General features: G+C 39.2%; 1 protein-coding gene across 1 annotated transcript in view; it reads right to left on the bottom strand.

Moving 5' to 3' along the window:
* The window catches only part of calcrla (calcitonin receptor-like a), a 45785-nt gene that overhangs the window by 6783 nt on the left and 13773 nt on the right, over positions 1 to 25229 (bottom strand). Inside the window, exons 2-11 of the mRNA XM_034134642.1 lie at positions 17982 to 18090; positions 13165 to 13318; positions 12693 to 12803; positions 10623 to 10735; positions 4799 to 4890; positions 4567 to 4693; positions 3504 to 3657; positions 3163 to 3223; positions 2380 to 2446; positions 1369 to 1587 (exon numbers count right to left, since the gene is read on the bottom strand). Of these exons, the coding sequence (XP_033990533.1) occupies positions 1369 to 1587; positions 2380 to 2446; positions 3163 to 3223; positions 3504 to 3657; positions 4567 to 4693; positions 4799 to 4890; positions 10623 to 10735; positions 12693 to 12803; positions 13165 to 13318; positions 17982 to 18056 (1173 nt within the window). The 5' untranslated portion in view covers positions 18057 to 18090. The remainder of the gene's footprint in view (positions 1 to 1368; positions 1588 to 2379; positions 2447 to 3162; positions 3224 to 3503; positions 3658 to 4566; positions 4694 to 4798; positions 4891 to 10622; positions 10736 to 12692; positions 12804 to 13164; positions 13319 to 17981; positions 18091 to 25229) is intronic.

Below are 25229 nucleotides of genomic sequence, written 5' to 3'. Positions count from 1 at the left end.
ATTAAACGACTACAGACCCGTCGCCCTGACCTCAGTGGTTATGAAGTCCTTTGAGCGCCTTGTCCTGTCCCACCTGAAATCCATCACAGACCCACTCCTGGACCCCCTGCAGTTTGCCTACAGAGCCAACAGGTCTGTGGACGACGCTGTCAACATGGCCCTTCACTTCCTCCTCCAGCACCTGGACACAGCAGGAACCTACGCCAGGATCCTGTTTGTGGACTTCAGCTCCGCCTTCAACACCATCATCCCGGCTCTGCTGCAAGACAAGCTCTCCCAGCTGCACGTGCCCGACTCCACCTGCAGGTGGATCACAGACTTCCTGTCTGACAGGAAGCAGCACGTGAGGCTGGGGAAACACGTCTCTGACCCCCGGACCATCAGTACCGGTTCCCCTCAAGGCTGCATTCTTTCCCCTCTGTTCTTCTCCCTGTACACCAACAGCTGCACCTCCAGTCACCAGTCTGTCAAGCTCCTGAAGTTCGCAGACGACACCACCCTCATCAGACTCATCTCTGGTGGGGACGAGTCAGGTGGGAGATGGACCATCTGGTGACCTGGTGTAGGGACAACCACCTGGAGCTCAACGCTCTCAAGACAGTGGAGATGGTTGTGGACTTCAGGAAGACCGCAGCCCCACCCACCCCCATCACTCTGTGTGACTCCCCAGTAACTGCTGTGGAGTCTTTCTGCTTCCTGGGCACCATCATCGCCCAGGACCTCAAATGGGAGCAGAACATCTGCTCCCTCATCAAAGAAGCACAGCAGAGGATGTTCTTCCTGAGGCAGCTGAAGAAATTCAACCTGCCAAAGACGATGATAGTGAACTTCTACACCTCCATCATCGAGTCCATCCTCACCTCCTCCATCACCATCTGGTACGCTGCAGCCACAGCCAAGGATAAGGGCAGGCTGCAGCGTGTCATCCGCTCTGCAGAGAAGGTGATCGGCTGCAATCTGCCATCCCTCCACGACCTGCATGCCTCCAGGTCCCTGAGGCGGGCAGGGAAGATAGTGGCCGACCCCCTATTCTATAACTCATTGCATTCCATTTCGCTGTAAATTACTGTTTTCTTTTATTGCTATTCAACTATATTTTATATACAGTGTCCTTCAAGATTTTTTGTTTTATATTAGATTTCTTGTTTTATATGGAGATTCTTTGTTTTATATTTTATGTATGCACCATGACATCAAGTCAAATTCCTCGTATGTGTGAACTTACCTGGCAATAAACCTGTTTCTGATTAAAAATATATACTCTGGGCATGCAGTTATGAAGCATGAACTAACGTACAGTTATTTATGTATTTTTTTACATGGAAAAATTCCTTGGACCTCAAGCCTTCTCATTGACCATCGTCTCACCTGGTAATGCATTAGTATGTGCATGATGTAGTCGTATATTTCGGAGGAGACCCGTCCCTCGGGCTTGTAGGGGAACAGGACGTACTGAATCCCCAGCAGAGGCACCAGGATGAGGGTGGCTCTCACGGCTTTCATGTAGAGACTAGACTCCGCTTGATGGGTCACCTTCAGTTTGGTGATGAGGACTCGCACAATGTTGAGCAGAAAGAACAAATTGACCTAGAGGCGGAAAGCAGCAGAGAGGACATCAATACATCAGCAGAATATTCTGGCTAATAGCTGCTGTTAAAGACTAATCTGCGGAATCTGCATTTAGCAATGCGACAACATTTTGGTATTGGAAGCATTTTGTTTTCCATTTGTAGTCAAGAAGTATTGACCAAATTTCGTACGTATCTGGTCACATTTCATTGGGCTTTGGTTGTATGCAAGTAAAGAGTCCATGTAGAAAGCAAAAAAGCGGAACACATTGCAATCTCAAAACCAATCAGCTTTTGTCTCAAGACATTACATGACATGTTATCTTGCCCATGGACAACTGCCCATGTGGTTCATGTCTCAACTGGCCAGTACGTGTAAGGTTTAAGCAAATACAGAATGTTCCATCATGAACAAAACAACACCAAGACATTTGTCAGCCAAGTTTCTGTAAAAGGTTTCAGAACTGGACATTTAGTCCTACGAGAGTCTTCAGGGAGCACTTTTCTCTGAAGCGTGCCCGGCTCTTCTGTTTACAGTAGTTGAATTCCTAGAATGCAACATCGGCCAGAAGACCATTAGGTGGATCCTCACAGGGGCAGATGCATTGATTTCGCAAGATAAGCGTATTTACTCATGATATGAATCCGTGTTCTGGTTTCAGGCCACCCACAGAGTTCACTCAGAAAGAGGCAAAACAGACTTATTTTTTTCGTTGCGCTATTAAACAAAGAGAAGTATGGAACACAATGTTGTTATTGTGTTTGACTCTACTGTAATTGATTGGTTTGAGGGAAAAGAGTGAAGTCTTACCAAGAGAGCTGCACAGATGGGGCCATGGATGATGTAGAGTAGCGATGTTTTGGAGCTGATCCAACAGCTACAGAGAAGAGAGGATGCCAGAGAAATGTTTACCCAACAGTGTTATTGCATCACATGACCGCCGACCCACGATGCAGATCAATGGGTTTTACGAGAAATTAATTAGCATCAACAGCTCAGCGGGGGGATTGATTAAAGAAGCCATCAGCAAGGTTGAATGCGTCGTTGAACTCTGCCAGGTGCGGATAAACATCAAATAATCATTTTAATAATGTATATACATAACATTTCATTATTATTATTCTGAAATTAAGCTGCGTTAATATTCTGCATTTCACATTTGAGACAGATGTCTAACCGGGTTCTATGATTTTTCAGGAGCAGAATTAGAAACAGTTTATTTAAATTTGGTACGTGGCATTTGCTCCATTTAAGAATGAAATAGATAATAACGTTTCAAATGTAAAAATAGAATGAGTATGTATAAAAACATAAGAAATTAATGTACAATAACAATATAAAATAAAATACAGATAGGTTTATAAACACAATAAGTTCAAATAAAATGTGCAATAAAAGATAGATAACAAATGATTAACAAATATTTGTAAAAAACAAGAAGTTAAAGTAAAAATGTGCACATTGTACTACAATATAAAACATGTTAATTAAACATTTAAAATAATTATTGTGTGGCATTCATTTAGTCTATTTTTACTTTATTATTATAATCTGTTATAGTAAAAATGATCAATCATGTACTTGGATGCTTACTTGTCGTTGTAGTAGTAACTCCGAGCAACGGCATGTATGGTAGCTGGAATAAGAGGAAAACCTGCAAAATAAAACATTTAAAGTGAATTAGAGTTGCAGTTAAGGCTAATAGACCTTGCAATAACACTTATGTAAGTGTATCATTCTAGACTGAGACAAATTGTTATACTAATCATGTGCTTAAAATGCCCTTCAAGCCATAAGTAGGTAAACAAAACCTTATTTCTCTGTTCTATCAAACCGGAATACGAGACTGACTACAACATAACCCAATAAAAAACAGACTCTTTCCCTAGCAGAGTGAGTGCATATCAGTGACACAACTCATTATGCTGACTTACCCCAGCCCAGGAGATAATACCACATGAGGTGCTGCTTCTCTGCGAACACTGCCACCACGATGAGAGTGTGCAGGTAAATCCCCTCACACAGCATCCAGAAGTAATTGCAGGCAAACAGGTACAGATGAATGAACTGGGACACTTTACAGCTCGTCTGAGGAGGAAAATCACACACACATAATTCATGTGAGAGTGGCCGTTTAACTCAGCTTCCGTTTTTTCCCTGAGCAGTAAACCCTTTGAAACAAACAAGCCTGAGGGTATGAAAAGCATATTTCTTAACTTTTTTATTTGGCAAAATTCCACTATTTATCATAGCAACATTACTAATTTTCAACTTTTCAACGTTCCTTGAACAGAAAAGGGAAAAAAATGCATGCTTAAAACAGGGATATTTTAATTAAAATCACTTTATTCTATATGTCTTATTTAATATTCTGCCAGAAATCAACAATTCACACTAAAAAGATACTGTAAAAAACATAAAATTCTGCATTTTTTAAGACAATTGGGTAGCTTTTTGACTAATACGAATAGTCGCGTGTCAAAAAAATCTAATAATTATTTTACATAAGGACAGGACATAAGTGGTTTTAAGTAGTACAAATATTAACAGTCAATATGTATAGCATGTGGAGTAATATATAATTAATAATTGTGGGCACTTGGCAAAATGTTCGATATGGATTCCACTTAACCATATTTGTTTAAAATAAATGATCAAAGAAGTTTGCGTATTTTTGTTTAACTGCAGAGAATGCTTTTTCTTGTTCTCTCTATTTCTAGCCATGGTTGTGCTGTCTTTATTAAGGTGTATTGCAGTGAAGAATGAGGCCACAGTGAGAAAAATCTGACAGGAAGAAAAAAACAAATCCTGAAACTGCTGGGTGCTCGGATATGAAATGAATAACTGAATCTCCTGACGCTATAATAAATGTATGTTTAAATACTGAAATAATGGTCACAAAAAGGAACAGCTCAAACCAAATGGGTACAAATCTTGGATGTAAAAAAAAGTAGATGATTTATAATGTAAAATATAAACATAAATACATGAACTTACTGGATTCCTCTGCACCAGCTCCTGGTTGTTTGCCACTCCTGTCAACCAAATCATGGTGATGACAGAGTTCAGAACAAAAGAGAAGAAGAGGTTTTTGTGAAGCGTGATCCTTTGGCAACTCAAACTCCTGCAAGAAGAGAAAGGAGACATTACATCATGGAGCTATAAAGTCATGCACTCAGTAAGACATATCTGCGTACAAAGCATGGTAGGAAAAGATTTGGTGACTCACTTGAAATGGAAGAATATCCCCAGGGAGACGAAGAGCGAGGTCAGGGACAGGCCATGTCCTATGAGAGCCAAGTAGAAGAGATTCATGGCCGTCTGGAAGGAAAAAAGAGACATGGATTAGATTATCTGCTAATGACTAATCATGTTGTGAGGCAATATTAATATGCTGTTGAAGAGAACCCATATCCTTTACTCCTACAGTAAAGCCCTAATGTATGGAGGGATGACCATGAAATCATGTTAAAGTGTGAATTAAGTTTATTAAATGTCAAAGAGTAACTGCTATATTGTGTCACCAGAGAATGAAGTAACAATGATTAATGTGTTGTGCAGTCCCATTGAGCAACAGTTCCCATTAATCCTCACATTGGTCCATACTGAGGCACAATATATATACGTCAATGGGCCAGATTTCCATTTGCTGTGAATAATCATAATCTCCAGATGATTCATTGGGACGTTTTAACCCCCTGACCTTTCTTCTATCAGTGCCTTTAGCCCAAACGTTCCATCGAGGCACTACTCATGTACAAATAAGTTGATTGGGTCCCATGGAAATTGTAATGGCAGAGGCTTCCCCAGAGGATACATTTTTTCAATTTTCTTTAATTCCTTCAAAGTACACACGTTTTGTTTTCTCCCTCGGGACAAACTGCACATTTTAAGCTTCAATACATCATTATTGTATTACATTTCACTCAAACAAATATCGGAGGCGGCAGCAGCAGTCTGTAGGAACTTGGCTTGGGAATCAAAGAGTCGCAGGTTCAAGTCCCGATAGGACAAAAAGTACACATGTCGTACTGCAAGTTTATCTCCTGAGCATTGCCAAGGTCCCCTATTATACTGTTTTTCATCAATATATTACAGGTCTCAGATATATACAAAACATGTCTCTGAAGTGTTCGGCTCCAAATACCAAACAGATCATTGCAGCATCCCATAATCCCCTCTGTTTCAGCCCTGTTTCAAAAGGGCTGATTCTCTGGCTGCATCTCATTTCTCTTAAATGCAATCCTTGCGTCCTTCACTTGCATATTTTCCTTGCGTCTTAGTCCCTCCCACCAGGGAAGCATGGAGAGATGCAAGGAAACCACGAGAAGGGAGAAGAAGCAGGGAAATTTGTTTTAAGAGCAATGGGACGTCCTTTCCTCCGGAGCGTCACGTGAAGCGACGTCCGTTTGTGATGACGCCGCACAGCTGATCGTCTGACAGCAGCCAGCTCTGTCCCCGTTTTTTTCACAAACACCCTCTCTGTTAGTACACTGTACATTTACTGACATAAACCTGTGTGTCATCTGTTATAGGCCCAAATAAATAAAATAAAATAAGAACTCATTCTCAATAAAGATAAACGCCATTCTTAAAATGTATAAACCAACAATAGTTTGATTAATATTGATTAGAGTGCACAACAGAAATAAAATAATTGAGAGAAGAAAAGAGATATGTTATCTATCAAAACCCAGTTAGATTAAAGATTCCATGTCTTGGCCATTTCTACTGATCATATTTCCATTGTTGAGGTCTACTAGAATAGATTTATATTGTGCAATTTTCCAAACTCACATTGGTTTCTCATACAGCATCTCTGTAAAGTATGTGTATTCACTCTCTGTCCTAAACGGCTTGTTGGAGCTCCTGCCCCCCCTCCCTATGAGCCCAGTGGCCGTCTGCGAGACAGCGAGACACAGCAAAACCAGCCCGAACACACACACACTTTGAAAGCACTACAGTATCCGGCTGAAGGAACGGTGATAATATTATAAACGAGGTGAATTTAGCGATCACAACGAAAACGGCCAAGACACATATTGAGCCCAGAAAACGAATGTTATTAAGGGCTGTAAATATAATAAGCCGATGTCTAAAATGGACAACATTGTTAGGAGATTTAAACTATACAGCGATTCTGCACTGCGGTCACTCAGCCGTCTCTCGCGTTTGTTTTTGCAAATCAGCAGCTCTTCATTGTTGTTCCTGCTATATTCAATGAGTCATACAAATATTTTTGACCATAAGTTCTTAATAAAACTGAAACTCTTGGCCTCGGTACTAGTTTGACTGCTACCAGAAAAAAGTACTTTTACTGTGTACTTTGTGAGTAATCCTCTATCAGAGTCCCCTCCAGAGTACATAATGCATGTTTTTCTGCTATCTTTGATGAGTGATAAAAATACAATTGTACCATTAGTTCTTAATGAAATTGATACTGTTTGACTTTGTATTAGTTAGCCTACTACTAACAATACATTGAAGTACTTTTACTGTGTATTCTTTGAGAAATCCTCTGTCAAAGTCCCCTGCTGAGAACAAAATCAAGCCACTTCTGCTAAGTTTGATGAGGGAATTCTTTGTTGTTGCCATTAGTTATTCGTGAGATTGATCCTGTTGGGCTCAGTACTAGTGAAACTACCCCCACAAGTACTATGAAGTACTGTGTACGTTTCCAGTAATCCTCTGTCAATGTCCCCTCCTGAGAACAAGAATGCATGTTTTTCTGCTATTTTTAATAAGCGTTAAAAAAACTTTCTTCCTGAGACTGATATTATTGGACAGACTACTTTAAGAGGATATGGTGGACATGATATCAGCAATACTTCCAGTCAGTACTCCAGCAGCAGCATTTTTACCCCTTGGAATGTCTTTAGAGACTGGTCTGGATAGCTGGTAAAAACTATGCTTCAGCACACTGACACACTCTGTCACTCTGGTTGGCCTCTTATGATGCTGCTGTCTTTTAATAAATAACTATTTCTCTGCCGCTAATTCTTTCCTCGCAGATTCTTCAGTCTCATCAGCCTCATCCTTCCATCAGTCCCAGTCAACGCCTCCAGCACACTTCCAGTGTCTGACTCCATATGATATTGTCCTGATGCTGTAAGGGTGATGCCCCATGATCACAAAATGACCCTCTAGAGTCTGAGTGCCAAGGACCTCATATTATGTCTGTCATTAATGTTACATCACCCATCATAACAGTTTACTTTCCTTTTTTCTCTTCTCTTAAAAGGTGGGGTAGGTAATTCACTTCAGAAACACTTTTTGTTATATTCCATGGAATGCTCTTAACATCCCGATAGCAATGAATATATTAAATGCTTTGACAATAAATACATAAAAAAATTTCATCTGTGGAAGCCGTAGCGCTGTAAAAAGCACGACCAATCATTTTAGCCGGCCCGGCTAAAATAACTGGAGGAAGAGGCAGATTCTTTCCGGTTGTGTACTTTCAAATTCTAGCGCACTCGAGCTGGTTTCTCCATTCTTACCTACCCTACCTTTAACTGAATAGTCCTTATTTACTAAACATTTAAAAAAAAGACACTGAATGTCCTGAATGTGGCATCACAAACATGACTTGAGTCTGAACACAGCAGACAACAGGAGTATTTACAACAGCATATAAAAACAAAAATACTGCATGTGGGTGCACACTTATTCTCTGTCTTACTGTTACATAAATCCCATGAATGTATGAGATTAAGTTAGCTTCATCATATCTCAATCAGTGATAAAGTGAATAATAACATTTCTATCAGGTTCCTATCAGGCTGTCACTCATTATTTTCAGGGAGGGGGCGGGGTTTGGTGGAACAGAGGAGACGGTGATCGCGGAAGCTTTTTTCAACTGAAAATAGTAAGAGGACATTCATACTCTGCAATCCAAGACTTGATTAAATCCACCAAAAACCTGACATGGTGCTAACGTGAGTATTTTTTAAAACATAAATCCATGTGTGTCTCAGCCGCAGCGACACGGACTGATTCAGGTGCATTTATTGTTGTCGGATTTTTTCTACAGTCTGTGAACAGCGAGCGGCAAGCTACTGAAAAGATCGAGGGGTTGGAGACCCCTGCTCTAAAGACTTTCCAAGGGGTAAAAATGCTGCTGCTGGAGTACTGACTGGAAGTATTGCTGATATCATGTCTACCATTTCCTCTTAAAGTACTCTGTCCAACAATATCAGTCTCATGAAGAAAGGTGTTTTAACGCTTATTCAAAATAGCAGAAAATAATGCATTGTTGTTCTCAGGAGGGGACATTGACAGAGGATTATTGGAAAAGTACACAGTAAGTACTTCATAGTACTTGTGGGGGTAGTTTCACTAGTACTGAGCCCAACAGGATCAATCACACGAAGAACTAATGGCAACAACAAAGAATTCCCTCATCAAACTTAGCAGAAGTGGCTTAATTTTGTTCTCAGCAGGGGACTTTGACAGAGTATTTCTCAAAAAATACACAGTAAAAGTACTTCAATGTATTGTTAGTAGTAGGCTAACTAATACAAAGTCAAACAGTATCAATTTCATTAAGAACCAATGGTAAAATTGTATTTGTATCACTCATCAAAGATAGCAGAAAAACATGCATTATGTACTATGGAGGGGACTTTGACAGAGGATTACTCACAAAGTACACAGTAAAAGTACTTCATTTTATTTCTGGTAGCAGTCAAACTAGTACCGAGTCCAAGAGTTTCAGTTTTATTAAGAACTTGTGGTAAAGAATATTTGTATCACTCATTGAATATAGCAGGGAAAAAAATGAAGAGCTACTGATTTGCAAAAACAAACGCGAGAGACGGCTGAGTGACCGCAGTGCAGAATCGCTGTATAGTTTAAATCTCCTAACAATGTTGTCCATTTTAGACACAGGCTTATTATATTTACAGCCCTTAATAACATTCATTTTCAGGGCTCAATGTGTGTCTTGGCCGTTTTCGTTGTGATCGCTAAATTCACCTTGTTTATAATATTATCACCGTTCCATCAGCCGGATACTGTAGTGCTTTCAAAGTGTATTTCAGCATACGAGTGCTTTTGTTTTGAAATCACTTCCGTGAGTTTCGCCCCTCGCTCCAATGACCATTAGACCATTTAGTAAGGTAAAAAGCAAAAAGGCCTCTCAGACGCTCTTCAGTTTACTTGTTTAATAAAGAAAAACAAATGGACGGTAGATACACGGATTGAGTGACTCCCATGAGTTTCATGTGTTATTTTCACTCCGCTGGTAAACTGCTCTCATGTCAAGAAGCGTAGGATCGGTGCACGTGCTGCATTGTCCAATCAGTGAGCGATACACAGTAAGGGGGCGGGGCGAGTGGCTGAGGATTTCACCGGAGGATGGTCTGGTAGTTCCTCGATTATCGCTCCTCCATTATCGCTCCTCGATCCTCGATCCTCGGTCCACCGGCACAAATAAGGGCACTGGGACGCTACTCAAGATGGCGCAGACAAATCAACTTCCGGTGATATCGAGGAGCGAGGAGCGAGGAAATGAAAAATAAGAGAAGTGAGAAGCAGCCTCTGTCTGTTACTATAGATGAAAATAAGGAGCCACTCCCCACGCCCCTCTGAGAGATATTTGGTTAAAAAATACAATGGTGCTCTAGGAGGAGGTGAGAAGGTGGGGGGGGGTTACCTTGGTTGGTTATTGGCTAATGGTAACACAAGCCAAAAAATCGTTATGACATCATAAAGTGGCCAAAATCTGATCAGCTCATTTTCAGACAGGTTTTTATATAAATGGATCAGGACAAAAAGAGAGGGGTTCTTTGTTCCGAGGGGACACATGTTTATGTATAAAAGACATGAAAAAGTGGATTTTGCATAATAGGTGACCTTTAAGTAAGGCATCAAACCCCCAACAGCTCCCTGATGCCGTAAAATAGGCAATAACAGAGTTAGATTTATAAAGTTGCCCGTTTTCTTCTTAAAAATATACCAAAACTGTTTAGAGATCTGTTTAAATGTCAGTGCTCACCATATTTATTTGTATAATCTGATTGCGTTTAACACAGTTTCATAAAAAGACCTACCACTCTGCCTTCGTTGGTGTGCTCGGTGCAGCGGGTGTAGTTGGTCCATGTCCGGTTGCTCTCTGGGTGCAGGAACCAGATACCGCTGTCTGTGCAGATCTTATTCACCATCTCTGCAGGTAAACATGAAACAAACATATGAAGGCAGTGTAGAAATTCCATTGGACAGATTACCAGGCATGATCAGAGGACCTGAATCTAATCATGCATCTGCATATCTGATGAAGGGAGTGCTGTACTGAAGCTTTAGCTCAGAATCTTCTAACAATAAAACGAACACATGCATGCATGGACATTATTGCACACGTGAACACAAATATAAAAAGAAAAAGCTTGCATAAAAAAACAATGCTTTTTTAATGAAACTTCATGTATAACAAATACAAGCAGTAGAAATGCTACTGACTGTATTTACTTATAAGTAAAGACTTATATTTAATGGTAATTTTTTTCAGCACATGATGGGAAACTTTCAACTTTTTCGAAATATTTTATACTTTTTGAAATATTCAGCTTTTTAAACTCTTTTTTTAACATGGAACTCAATGGGAGGAACCTTCAAATCCTCTTTTACCTACACCGTGCGCCAAATGCTACTCCTTCCACATACTTTCAGCTAGAGACTTCATTCCAACTTTAAAATGGTCACAAGACCTTCAGCTATAACACTTATTCTTCAGATTTTTGATATCTTTTACACCTTTTGAGATATTTAACAGGGGACCTATCATGCAAAATGCACTTTTGTGCAGAAACCATTCAACTATTACATTATTCAGCTATTTCAGGACATTGAGGCTATACATTTAGTTGTTTATACCTTTTTTAAACCTTTTCTTTCAAATATTAAGCTTCTTCACTATTTTTCCTACTCTTCCAGTTTAACATTTCACTTTCAAGTTTTCAACAAAGTCATTGCAATGCATTAGAGCTGTAACAATTTTGATTCAAATCATTTCACTTTTCTGCATTTCTCCGCTAAGTTCAGCAACACACTTATTTGGTTTTTGTAGCTAAAAGCAGCTACAGAGACCATTCAACTAATAACATATTCAGATTTTCAGCTAAATTCAGCAACAAATGTACACAGTTTACAGCATTCGCACGCATTTTCAGCAGGAAATGCATTTTCTAGTTCCTGTCTACATTGCATCCCCGCATCATCCGCCTGTGCGGATCAAAGACGCAGACTCATTGTTCACACTAAAGTAGCGGTGAGTGTAATAAGGAGGCAAAGTTGACGTTCAGTGTGTTGCCGGGAGCATATAAGGTTTCATCCACGATGTTGAAAATGTTTTTTAAAAATGTTTTAAAAATGTTTTTAAAACATAAAGATAAAAAGGTTTAAAAAAGTTATTGTTTAATGTTTTAAGGAGGTGACGCTACTCAGCCAATCAAATCGGTGCAGTCAGTGAGTCAGCACGATAGATTCAAACACACACAGAGAGACGAGACAAGAGGAGAGAAACAGTCGTGGCGTGATCAAAAAAGAGAAAGGTAGACAGCGAAAACAGAGCATTTAATGACATTTTCTCTTACTGGACCTCTTTGAAATGCAATTGAATACCCCTGCATTATAGCAACAACAACAATAATAATAATAATAATAATAATAATAATAATAATAATAATTGGCTATCCTGATGTAGGATATAAACCCAAAGTGAGGGTAAGGATATCATCACTTTGGCTGTTTACATTTCTGATCATCGATCTATATTTGTTATTTTCCACAACTTTATGGATGTGCAATACTAAAGCACTGGACAACCACTGTAAGCACAAAGTGAATAGGATTGTTTAGAAGCAGTTTGTAGGCACAACTTTCACAGTTACCTCCTCTTCCTCGAATCAAGGAAATCAGAAGCAATGACCTCGATAAGGGTTGGGGTGCTTGCCAGCGGGTAAAAGTTAACACCGGATACAGAACAAGCTTTCTCCGCTTGGAATATTTGCATTTTCCCATACAAAAAAAGAGAAGGTATATCGTGTTCTTTCTGGCTCTAAAGTTATACCAAAGAAGCTTGGTGTAAATGCCCCTTTAGAGCTACTGTAGGCCACATATCTTACCTGAAGGATCAAAATCCTGGAAGTAGTCGGGGCAGTGCTGCTCCGAGTTAGCCCCCGCAGTGGTGTCGTCCCAACACAGCCAGCCATCCCAGGTGCGGTTACACACGGGCTCTACAACCAAGGACAAAGGTGTTTAATGTGTTAAATGTGTGTCAGCAAGAATGTTGAAGTATATAACTAATACAAATTAGTTAAACAAATGTTACTAGCTAGCTTAGTCTGTAGGGGTCTGGCTTTGGAACAAGATGCTTGGTCGTTGCTTTGTGCATCTGTGTATTTCTGGGTAAAAGTCCTGATTGTGCATGTGCATTTTAACTTTAACTGTGTATCAACAACAAAGTAAAACTGAATATCCCCTTGGGGATCAATGAAGTATGTATTTTCCATCTTTAGCTGAGATGCTATTAGCTTAGATTTACTGCGATCAGTGTATTCCAACTCCACAGTTTCAGTTCAGAAACATGAAGCATACCTTCTCTTCCCTGGGGATCGTCCTTCATTATCTTCTGGTAGCACTCAAACTGTGCTGTCACTATCTTGTTCCTGGTGACTCCCATGTCGTGGTAGACGTTGGTCGGATGCTGCTGCTGGGTTTCATTCACCTCCAGGCTTGCCGTTACAAAAATCTGCAAAGAAGGATAGACGGGCGGAATACATCTGTTCAGTTCCTGCTTTAATCAAAATCGTTATTTTTCCAAACAGATCCTGGCTGGTGTGTAGTAATAATATTATTTTGAAATCTACAGTATGGCCACAGAGCTTCATGCCAGAAAAAGTATTTGCGTGCAAGCATATGTCTGGACTCAATTTCAACTGTGTGTTCTGACTCTTTTGGGATGCGTTAAAGAAAGACAGTCCATGATTTCCTCCTTATAACGCCAGAAAAGGGAGGCTAACATACACAAACTTCCATTAAATCCATTTGTGGGAAATAGGACAAGCAGACACAAACCTAAAACAGCTTTTTACACAACATAAACTGACATAAGTAAGTTTAAATATGTCAAACCAAAGCTAATAGTAAACTACAATGTTTGCTAAGTATATTTTACTACATCATAAATCCAATTACCCTGATGAAAAACAACACGACAGGCTGCAGTCATATAGCATTATACTATATTTTACAACACACTGTAAAAATGCTCTTCTACACATACAGGTCCTTTGGTCAAAACCCTGCTTAAGAAAACACAAGGAAGTATTACTTAGGTATAAACATTAAAATAACATTTGGTGTCCAAAAATGTATCAGTGTTTTACTACTACAGTACATTCTTTGATACTTCTATATGTATTTGGTCTTTATGGTCCATGTGGTAAATTAATGAGCACAACTGTTCCAGGTAACATTGTGTTTGTTCACTCATAAGTGATGGTTCAAAATATGTCGCTGGACATTTCTCAAAGTCTTTCGCACAGTTTTAAGGTGTTTATTTAAAAGTGAATTATTTGGCAAACAATATATATATATTTTTTGTTCTTTGTTAAATGGTTTATGGTTACTTAATAAAACAGTGAATTGCATTTAAATTGTCTGTGTGAAAGTGATAATGTTTACTTAAAATGTGTACATGAGTTATAGTTACTTAATAATATTGATGTAATCAGTTTTCAAAAAATCTCTATATTCAGTTTTGAGTACTAAGCGAAGTTTTTAATTGATAGTGGGGTTTATACAGCTAAAGGTTTTTATTTAAAGATAATCAAAAATATTGAAGTTAACGATACTGAACTTGTAATTACCTGACATCTTGTGGGATTTTTCAATAATAAAGTTTAAGTTCATCAGTTCAATAATAATAATAATAATAATAATAATAATAATGATATATTATAAACGTGCGACGATTAGTCGACTAATCGCCTGAATTGACGACTGCTGTTCGACGAGCACATGTTTGAGTCGCGGGCAGCCCTTTAAACGACACGGTGTATTGTTCACATTTGGCAGTACTTTCACTTTCTAGTCAACAAAATATCATATAACAATGTATGTACTCTTTATGTTTAAGTGAGGTGGAGACATTGAACATAGACTTTTTAAGTTTTAATGAAATGCTTTAGTTTATTTGTATTCAATGAAAATGCATATATCTGACTTTAATGCCTGGCTTTTTGTACCTTGGCAATACAATTTAAAAAAATGTAAAAGTTAATTAAAAAAGTTAATGTAGGACTTTTATCTAATTCACCAGCACCAACACCAGGTGCAGATATATTCACTTCAGGTCAGAATGACTTGCTTGAAGTGAATATATCTGCACTCTTTGTTGTTCGGAGTTGGAATCTCTATGGTTTTTGCACTTATTGTAAATCATGGGCAGTGGGTGAGGACGGGTGGACAGAGGGAGGGAGTTGAGGAGGATATTTCTTTAACTGTGTTTTTTTGTTTATATCCAGAGGGCATAAGAAATGCCTCTCTGGATATAAAGTGGGAAAACCTGCGTTCCAGGAGAAACCCAAATGCAATAATACTATAGAGAGGGTAAGGAAGAAGGGCAGATGAAAGACGGGCATGAGGTAGATGGAGGTGGGGTGAGGAAGATGAAGGAGGGTTGAGGGAGGGGAAGAGAGATGAAGAGGGGGGATAAAAGGGAGCTACTGTTGTCGTGAACAACTAGCAGCAGCCTGCATTCTCCTAGTCTCTTCTCCTCTCTTGTTTTTTCTCCTTTCTTCTTATCTTTTTCTGCAGCCTTGCCTTTCCTGCCTGGGTCTTCTTCAAGTGGGGTAACTCCTCCTGGTCCTTCTCCTCATCCTCCCCCTTCTTCACTTTGCTTTCGCAGCTCTGGTCTTTATTAGCCAGGTTGTCCCCCACCTCTGTTACTTTCATCTCCGTCGGTGTGACTTTCATCTCCCAGCTATTTGGTTTCCTAACTAGGTCCTTTGTGGACTTTATTTCATATGTCCTCTCTTTTACTCCTGTCCCCACCGCTGCTGCCAAGCTAAGTGTATCCTCCTGTCTGCGCTCCTGGTCCTGCAGCACGACCTGTCTTGCTCCGGTCGTCGGTAAGAAGGGGAACTCTTCCAGGTATTTCCTCTCATCCTCCAACTCTTCGGTTCCACAGCTGTGGTCTTCATTGGCCAGGTTGTCCTCCATCTCCTTCACTTCGATCATCATCGTGACTTTCATCTCAGAGCAATTTGGTTTGTCAACCAGGTCCTTTGTGGATGTCTCCTCCTGTTTTAATTCTGTCACCACTACTGTCTCCACGCTATGTTGTTTCACAGCCGAGTCCTCAGTGACCTTCTCCTCCAGTTTGAGGACTTCAAACTTCAAGTTGACTTCCTCTGCCAAGCTTTCTTGCTTCTCAGGCAGGACCTTTGTGGGCATTTCCTCCAGATGCGTCTTCTTGTCCTCAATCTTCTGGAGTTTCTCCTTCATCAGTTTGGTTAGAGAAGCCCAGCATTCTTTTTTCTCAGCCATGTCTTTTCTGAACTTCTCTGCCAGTGACTTTTTATCTTCCTCATTCCTTTTATCGCTTGTCCCGATTTTTGACTCTGGACACTGCTTTTCCTCTTGCAGGACCATTAGACTCATGTCTGGTTTCTCAGCCAGGATGTTTAAAGATTCCACCTTCAGTACATTGTATTTTTTTGTGGTCACTGCAAGCTTCTGAAAGAGAAACTCCTTCTCCTTGTTCAGACGCACGATTGCAGCGTCCCTGTGGCGGATCTGATCCTGCCAGCTGTGCTCTATTCCCATCAAGTCGGCATTTTTTTTCGCCAGGGTCTTGTTGGATTCTGTCAGACCCCTGATTACACCGTCCCTGTGCTTGATCCTGGTATTCAACATATTCTCATGTTTAGGCCAATTCACCTCAAAGTGCTTGTTTTTCTCTGCCAGGACACGTGTTTGCGTGTCCAGAAGTCCATATAGGAACTCCCAGTGTTTAATACACCCTTCCAATGCAGTATTTCTGCTGCACAGCGTGTTTTGGGCCTCTGTGAGCCTCTGAGCGGCTTCCTCCTTCTCCTGTCTGCAGCTGACCTGCTCACACACTGCTGGGATCATTATTCCAGCCATGGCACAAGTCTGTTTTAGTCTTGAATTGAGCGTAGGTAGAATAATGAAAGTCTGTTTGTGCAAGACCGTATTTCTTTGTAGAAGACGGTAAATGTTTTGAGTAGACTTTTTGTCTGGATGGGACTGTATTGTTCCTATGATGAATGTAGGTTTCCGTAGAAGTAAGTGTATGAAGTAAATCCGTTTGACCTGCACACATGTTCAGAATGCCAATGGCTTTGATGATGACCTCATCGTGACATCATCAAAGCCGTCAAGTTATGACATCATCAGCAGATGGATGCCAATTTCATCTTCTGATGATGTCATAACCTGGCTCTTGACAAAAAATGGCCATGAAAAAATAGGAAAGTGCACGAGGTAAGCACATTTACGTGTAATCAGGTCACTCACACTGACAACACTAATTCGGACAGGAAGTTCAGGAAAAGCAATGAAAGATTTTGTATTTATTTTAAATTTGAAGGATCACAGCTTTGGACCGTTTTAGAATGTATTTAAAAAAAAAAGACAATCGAATTTCCGACATAAACGGACCAAGTGGAATTTGGGCACAGATCGCTACTTGTAGACGTTTTGCATAGCTGTTATTTTGTTGAGTTGTTTCGCGGCAATTGCTCTCTGGTAGGTAGTGGTGCAGTACAGTATATGCCACATGTATGTGTATGTTAGATTTTACTGCTGTGGACTTTGTAAATATTTTAACTCCTTTATATACTGTTATGTAGTTTATTGTAAAGCAATACATCATATTGTATAAGATCTGCATATATTTGAAGCGTCTCTGTCCTGTGAGATCCACATCATTTTAAAAAGTCAACTTTTTCATGAGTTTCTCTAAAAACGGTCTTGTTTTCAGCTTTGTGACAGGAGGCATTTTTCAACTGATCCAAGAGGCTTTTAAGTACAAGTGCATAACATGTATACTGAAGAATAGAACTTAAGTAAATGTAAAATCACACCACTGCTAACAAGAAAACAAATCCGATGTATTAATACATTCTATTTTATTGGACATTTCAAATACATTTTAATATGTTAATATATATATTTATTTTTATTTTTATTTTGTTTTTTATTTTTATAAACACATTTTAACTCTATTTTTGATTTATATTTGTATCTGTTATTTTATTTACTTCTAAAATAAGGCAACTGTCACCAAACCCGATGTCTCTTGCGATAGAGTATTCTGATTGTGAACTGAATTATATTTGGTGTGTTTTTCAGTGTTTTGCCTGTTTGCATACAGACTCTCCTACCTTTGTTAGATGACACAGCAGTATGAGTGCCACCACCCCGCTCCGCTCGATGCTATCCATCTTGCTTTTGGCCATGTCAAAGCGAGACGATGATTTACGAGCTGCAGATCTGGAACAGAGAACAAAAAATTAAGCAACGCCATTAAAAAGTGAAATAAAATCCCCTCATAAAGGCCCTTATCTCTCCCACTGTCGATAAATGTTTCAATCGGCGGCTTTCTGAAATGTTGCTTTTGTATTCGCTATCACAGTCAATTAAGCTGGGAACAGAGTAAAAGCTTATTGAAACCTACATTCAACAGCCCATATATGACTTCATATCTGATTTGTCTATTTTTCTTAATTTCAAAAACGGTGGCATCAATCCAAGTCCTTAAAGTCAAACATGTTAAAAATAGTCGTAATGGGATCGAAAAGCAGCAACTGGATCCATAAATCCTCAAACACAACACACTGTATGCATTTAACTCCCGACTTTTATAAGCTGCTAAACTATAACTGCTCCTGAGTCGTACACGCATGTCTACTGTTTTACATTTAACATAAGATGACTCTACTAGCACTGACTGTACATTTTAAAGCAATACTTCTACAAAATGATCATGTTTCTATCAATATCTTGCTCTGTGTAACCTTTTGTGAAGAAAAGCTTTCTCGCATGCTTCTAAAGTTATTTTTTAATTAAAGTCCATTTGAGGCACGTTAAACAACATCAAAACTAGTCAGAACCACCCATATAACTCTGTACAACAGGTGTGTACAGTACAAGTAATACACAACCAAAGTCCTTTGTCTATTACTTCCCAAACACGTACATTTCCACTAAAATCTTCGTATTTAAAAAACGTAATCAAATTAACTAGAAGCCCGCTTTTGTAAGTAACCCTTGAATGTTCACACAAGTGTTAACAATGTTAGAGTTTTGTTTAGTTTAGCTGTTTTTAAACATAAACAACGCCATCTACTTCAATTGTTTAGACTTTTCTTTGATTTTGGATTCTTGGCATGGGGGAGTGCGAGAAACAATGTATGTGTTCTTCAAGAATTCAAGGTAACAAAGGGTCATTTTGGTGGGTGAAGTGTTCCTTTAAGAAAGTTTAAAAGTGAAATGTGCCCATAGTTTATTTGAAGTGATCAAAGAACACAGCTGACACAATAAGCAGCTGGAATCTGCCCAACTAAACAAAAAGTTCCAGTTCCCTGACAAAAGTCATGTACGCACAGCTGACACTTAAACCCCATGCTCTCCCGCTGCTGTGAGCTTTGTGAGCCATATCTCTTTTGCAATCCATAATAAATACTCATATGGACGGCAGGTTTATAGTGAGGACTGAGAGAGGAGCTGAACCAAGGATGACTTACTTTTAGGTACACGGCCTTCCGGAGGGGATTACGTCTCATTCAGAAGCAAAGTAAATAAGGTCTCTAACACCCGAGAGGAACTAGTTCATCACTTTTCAACATCGCACATCTAATTACATTTTGTGCAATGGAACAGACAAACTCTGCAACAGGAAATCAGGGGGGAGCGTTCCCAAGCTGAGGGGCCTTTGACTTGAAGAGCACACATATTTGTTTTTCATCACCAATGATAGAAGAGTGGTTTTGTGCAATGAACTGCATGAATCAGAAGTATGAAGGTGGAAAATGTTCAACATCCCAGGATAGAAACCTCCCCTTCAGCTCAGAGTGCAGCATTGGCTTTCCGCAGAAACAGTTTGTGGGAGTGAAGTTCTGCCTTTATGAACTGCAGACATATACTGAGTATCTGAACTTAAATATCATTTTTGGAAATCTGGAAACATGTCCAATACGTTTTTGTAATTTCGTTTTCAAACTGATTTTTGTGTCATCCTGTTTTTACAGATGTATGGTTATATAACTTACTTACTTACATGTTACAAAATATGTGAATATTTTAACATAAGTATGTTTTAATTTGGATGATTGGTGTCATGATTATTTTCAATATCTAGCCATAATTAGTGGTGCTATTTAAAAAATATATATATAAAAAAAAAAGAATGTTTAAGATTTAAAAAGTGATTTCAACTGATTGTAATAATGTCAAACCAAATTAGATTTTCAAATCCCAGTGACTTAAAGAAGTCAAAGTCATACAAAATAAAAATGCTGCCTATAAATAAAGTTGGCAGGTTAGCTACAGTAGCTAGCTAGCTTATTTCTCAGATAATTGCCATTTTAAAAAGCAAGGAAATTGTACACAAAATAACTGCGATTGTACTGTGATCTTTCAGCATACAACACAACAATGCTTGAAAAAACTTTGGCTTGGTGTCTAGAATTACTCCTTCAGTTGCAATACCATTGTTCTTTTGTAGAAAAAAAAGGATTGATTCAGAATCTTAGAAGATATGAAGGCTTACATAAATGGATGTCCCCACAGCCCTACAAATGCTGCAGCTTCATGCAGCTACCATTTTGCTAAAAGCTTGAATACTCATTGGTTGTTTGCCAAAACTTACAAAAACGAGTTCAGTCTTACAACACACTGATGAGGTAAAAGTGGCACGGCGAGGTAAAAGTGGCACGGCGAGGGGCCGTCAGACAGCCCATCCCTGAGGGATTTGACCCAGCAGATTGTAACAAGTGTCCCCGCAGCACTGTCTCCACGGGGGCCGGCCCAGCGCCTCCTCCAGTCTGCTCTCAGTTAAAACTGCGTTACCCCAGGGAGAGGAGGGGCTTACTGAAAGTGGGATTGTAAAACATTATGGAGATGTGCAAATTGGAAACAGCCAGGAAAAGATCAGCTGCTCTGAAACACATGCATGAAAACACACACATGCACACACAGACAGATACACACACAGCGCTCTGCTTTGCCAAGTTCCCCAGCTGTTTCTTGGCAAAGGCTGCATTTCATACAAAGCAGACCGATACAGTGGATATCTTGTCAGGACACAGAATGTTTTCCCAATAGCTGCTTAAACATTGCAATTAGCTAGTTATGATTTATTTCTAAATCCCGTTTTCTATGGCTATTCCTTGTTTTCACATTTAAATCATTCTTAAGAAGATATTAGAAAAATATAACAACAAACCCTCCCATCTGATGGAATCTAGTTGCCATAGTGGAAATTTCCAAGAGGATATTTTTGACTTCTGCCATAAATATCTTGTTTACGATGGAAACTCAAAACATAGCTATGTTTTTAACAGGTGTTGAAGAGCCAATAGAAAGCATGATCAACAGCAGGCTTGTGAATTAATCATAAAATCTTAGATCGAATGCAAAGTTATAAATACCTTCTGCCCAGACAAAGGGCAAATAGCTTTCCTTTATTGCAATCAAATGACACTGGCTATTACAGAGAAAGGTTTCAGTTGTATGTGTCTAAAACCAACCCTTTATCCTGCTGTCATACAGTAAGGCACTCCTTTGTGATAACCAATCATCAGGAAGATCTGCGTAAAGCGATAAAAGTACAACACTGACCGGTGGCAACATCCAGGGTCAGCCTGAGTGATCTGCTCAAAGAAATTGGCTTCTTAGTCTTTGTTCTGAAGTGACATGACCAACGTTGTCCTAAAAAATATATTATTTTCAAATAAAATTGCTCTAATTGGCTGCACAAAAACGCAGGGCCGCTCAGATTAAAGGCGCTAAGTGCAGAGGTTTTCTCAACACGTAATCATGGGACACCATGCGCAAATGTCAGAAAAAATGTGGACACAGGCCCTTAAAGTTGCAGCAACATGACCTTGGCCACTGGAGCATAACTCCAAATCCAGCTGAGAGACGTATAATCTTGCTATAACATTGCTTTTGTGTATGTGCTAGCAAACAGTTGCCTACAGTAACATAGTTATCTCATTGCAGCTCCTCTCCTGGCGAGAAGAAGTATTGCTCTGTGTATGTATGCCTCTGTCAACCAGTCCTGTTGAAGTTTTATTCAATGCCTATAACAAATCCCTCTATTATTTTACGCTATAAAATGTGTGAAATGTTTATAATTAGAACAATAATTCTTGAGTTATGGCCAAAAACATGTATAGTGTAGTCAATGTGACATTTTACTAACAATTCTAATCAGTTTAAGTTCAAGTGCCTTAGTTCAAGTGGCTTAGTTCAAGTAGTGGTTTGTGCCAAATAGGAAGAAATTACATCCAGGCATTCCTGAGACATTGACTCACAAGAAATGGAAAGACTTAAGGTCACAACAACCTTTGACTGTTGACTACCAGCAATCCCCCAAACAATCATATAAGTAAGGAACACTTTGCTAATTTCAGCTCTAAGCTAAGAGATCCAGCTCTACAGAGGAACAACACTTGATTATTGATCTGTTTGGGTCAACTTCATCCAACCACAAACCAGTGTGAGCTGTGGGTGGTCCACTATTATCTGTAGTACCTCAGAGAGCTCCGCAGAAGTGGTTAGTCATGTACACTTTGCACAAGAGCTGACATCACCTATTACATCCGCCAGAACGCACAAAGTTACCTGGAAAAAACATTCTATGTATAACAGCTGTTGTCTTCTCGCTCGGTGCCAGAGCTCAGCCTGTACTTATCAACTCCCACTGTCCCTGCAGTGCTGTAAACATCCTTCTGCCCTCACAGGATGTTCGCCGCCCCATACTCCGAGTTCCGCTCAGTGGCATTCGGATGTCCATTAGGCTGGTGAGGGCCAATAACATCATTACTGCCCCATTCTAAAGCAGGATACAGGCTTAACTAGAGAAGGGAGTAGCCATGAGAACACATGAAGCACTAACAATCAATCAGGGAATTGTGTGCTGTTAAAATGATTACGGTATGGCAAATAAGGCAATCTAAATGATTGAATTTGATGTAATACATACAGGAGTATAAGATAAAGTAATTCTTAATTTAAGGAGGAATTGAACATGTGAAATGCTCCATTATCCTGTAGTGTAATCTTGAGTTTGAGGTAAATACTTTCAGTTGGTGTTAAAACATGTTAATAGATCCATAATCCTGTAAAAGTGGTACTTTTAAATTCCATAAAGAGAGCAAAAATGAACACAAAAAAAAGAATCACACTCTAAAATTAGTTATTCGTTCAAATCTGTAGCTCAATATTCCTTTTAATGAAAAGCAAAAACAAGTAAACTGATCCTGCATGCTCTTTAATGCATCAAGCAGCATCTGGCGTTAAAGGCAAAAATAAACACTGTACTGTAGCACTGCAATGCTTGCTTGATTCTGTTGTTGGTCTTTGAAAACCAAACACAACACTGGGGTATGTATCGTGTAAACAGGAAGTACCCGGCACGAGAAATACAAATAGCTCAGATTTCAAATGACCTGCAGTCTTATTTCATTCCAGTAAACAGTGGGAGTCAGGGAACCTATGGTTAGGGGTCACGTTCCATACACAGTTGGATTTATTTAAAGCATTTGAATATAGTTGATTATTTCCAAAGCGGACTGAATCACCCAAGCATTTCACATCTAGATTCCTTTTTTGGGATAATAGAACATATCTTTACTTATCCCCTGTATATTCCAGCCAATTGCTATAACACATTTGAGCAAAAACAGTTTTAACCTGTTAAGCACCAAGCCTGTTTTTCATGTTTCAGGCTCGAAAATGACATGCCCAAAACAAATGACTACAACTTAACTTCTAAAAGGGTTATATGAATAATTTCTTTTATCAAAGCAAGGTTACATCTGTGAGTTGGATGTGGAAGTGTCAGAATCAGTATAAATGTTTTTTATTTTAAAGAAAATTCAGATTTTACATAGTAAAAAACTGTAAATTATAGTGTCCGTCCAAAAATTATTTTTTACAGATAGTGAAAACTACCCTTGGATGATGGGTTAGTAGACTAAAAGCTTTAGGAATCTAAAGTACAACATATAATAAGTACCCTGTATCAAGATTGATGCAAAACAAGTGACATTTGACCTTTTTAGAGAGGTTTAGCCAAAACCACTCCACCTCTGAGGTGATTTGGGTGAAAATGTTTTTTTTTCCATATCTCTGGCCCCCCTTGGTCGATTTGGATGGTTGACACCTCTTTCTGACCGTTAGAGCCAATAGAATCGAAGGGGGAGGCCCCCACACACACACGTTGTGAAGAGAAAAGGTGGGGGCTGCGCGCATGTAAATGTGCAGCAGAGTGAAACGATCTCTAGCTCTGGCATTTGGAAACGAAAAAGCAGTTTTATTGCTTATGGATTATCAGAAATAATTTCAAAGAGGGCACAGATACATTGGATGAACCTATGGATTAACTGCAGCATCGTTTTTTTCATCGTTTTAATGCCATTGAAGACCAGTTTTGACCAAGGTAAGCCATGTTAGCGTTTCTAGCTACCTAGCTCCACATGTTATGATGTACGCTTTCGTTTATAGCGTCGCAAATGTTTATCACTGAGTGTTGAGGTTTTTTACACAGATTTTGTGTCTCCATGAGACCAAAAACGAGTGGTTGGCTGTGCATCTAGGATAAGTAATAAGGGAGTTATTGTGAGTTTAAGTGCCGTTTTAGGTCACATTTTTTCGCTCGTGGCTAATTCAGAGGCTGAGTGTTAGCATTGTGGGGTTTTTTTGGATTTTTTTTTTAAAAAGATCAGTTAGCTGAGTTTCTTCCCGTTACATGGATATAAAACATTCATAGTTTATTAAATATTAAGATTCCTTAGACGTTGTTTCCTGCAAATGACGCGTTTATCCGCCCGGTACCGGGGGGGCCGTGCGTAACAGGTTAAACCAGTGTGAACTAATAACTGTAGCCTATTTTGGGTTCATTTGGACACATAACCCTAAACCCTAAACTACAATTCAGTTTTTTCATTTTAGAAGCCACTGCCTATTTTAAGTGATAAGCTAACATTACTGTAACTTAATGTTACTGTAAGCCCTAACGTTACTGAAAGCCAATGTTACTGTAAGCTAATGTTACTGTGAGCTAATGTTACTGTGAGCTAATGTTACTGTGAGCTAATGTTTCTGTGAGCTAATGTTACTGTGAGCTAATGTTTCTGTGAGCTAATGTTACTGTGAGCTAATGTTTCTGTGAGCTAATGTTACTGTGAGCTAATGTTTCTGTGAGCTAATGTTACTGTAAGCTAATGTTACTGTGAGCTAATGTTACTGTGAGCTAATGTTTCTGTAAGCTAATGTTTCTGTAAGCTAATGTTACTGTGAGCTAATCTTACTGTAAGCTAATGTTACTATAAGCTAATGTTTCTGTAAGCTAATGTTACTGTGAGCTAATGTTTCTGTAAGCTAATGTTACTGTAAGCTAATGT

This window comes from Trematomus bernacchii, unplaced genomic scaffold, assembly GCF_902827165.1.
Source record: "Trematomus bernacchii unplaced genomic scaffold, fTreBer1.1, whole genome shotgun sequence".
In the NCBI taxonomy this organism is placed as follows: domain Eukaryota; kingdom Metazoa; phylum Chordata; class Actinopteri; order Perciformes; family Nototheniidae; genus Trematomus; species Trematomus bernacchii.
The sequence above is the reverse complement of the archived record's forward strand: the minus strand, read 5'-3'. Positions and strand labels throughout refer to the sequence as shown.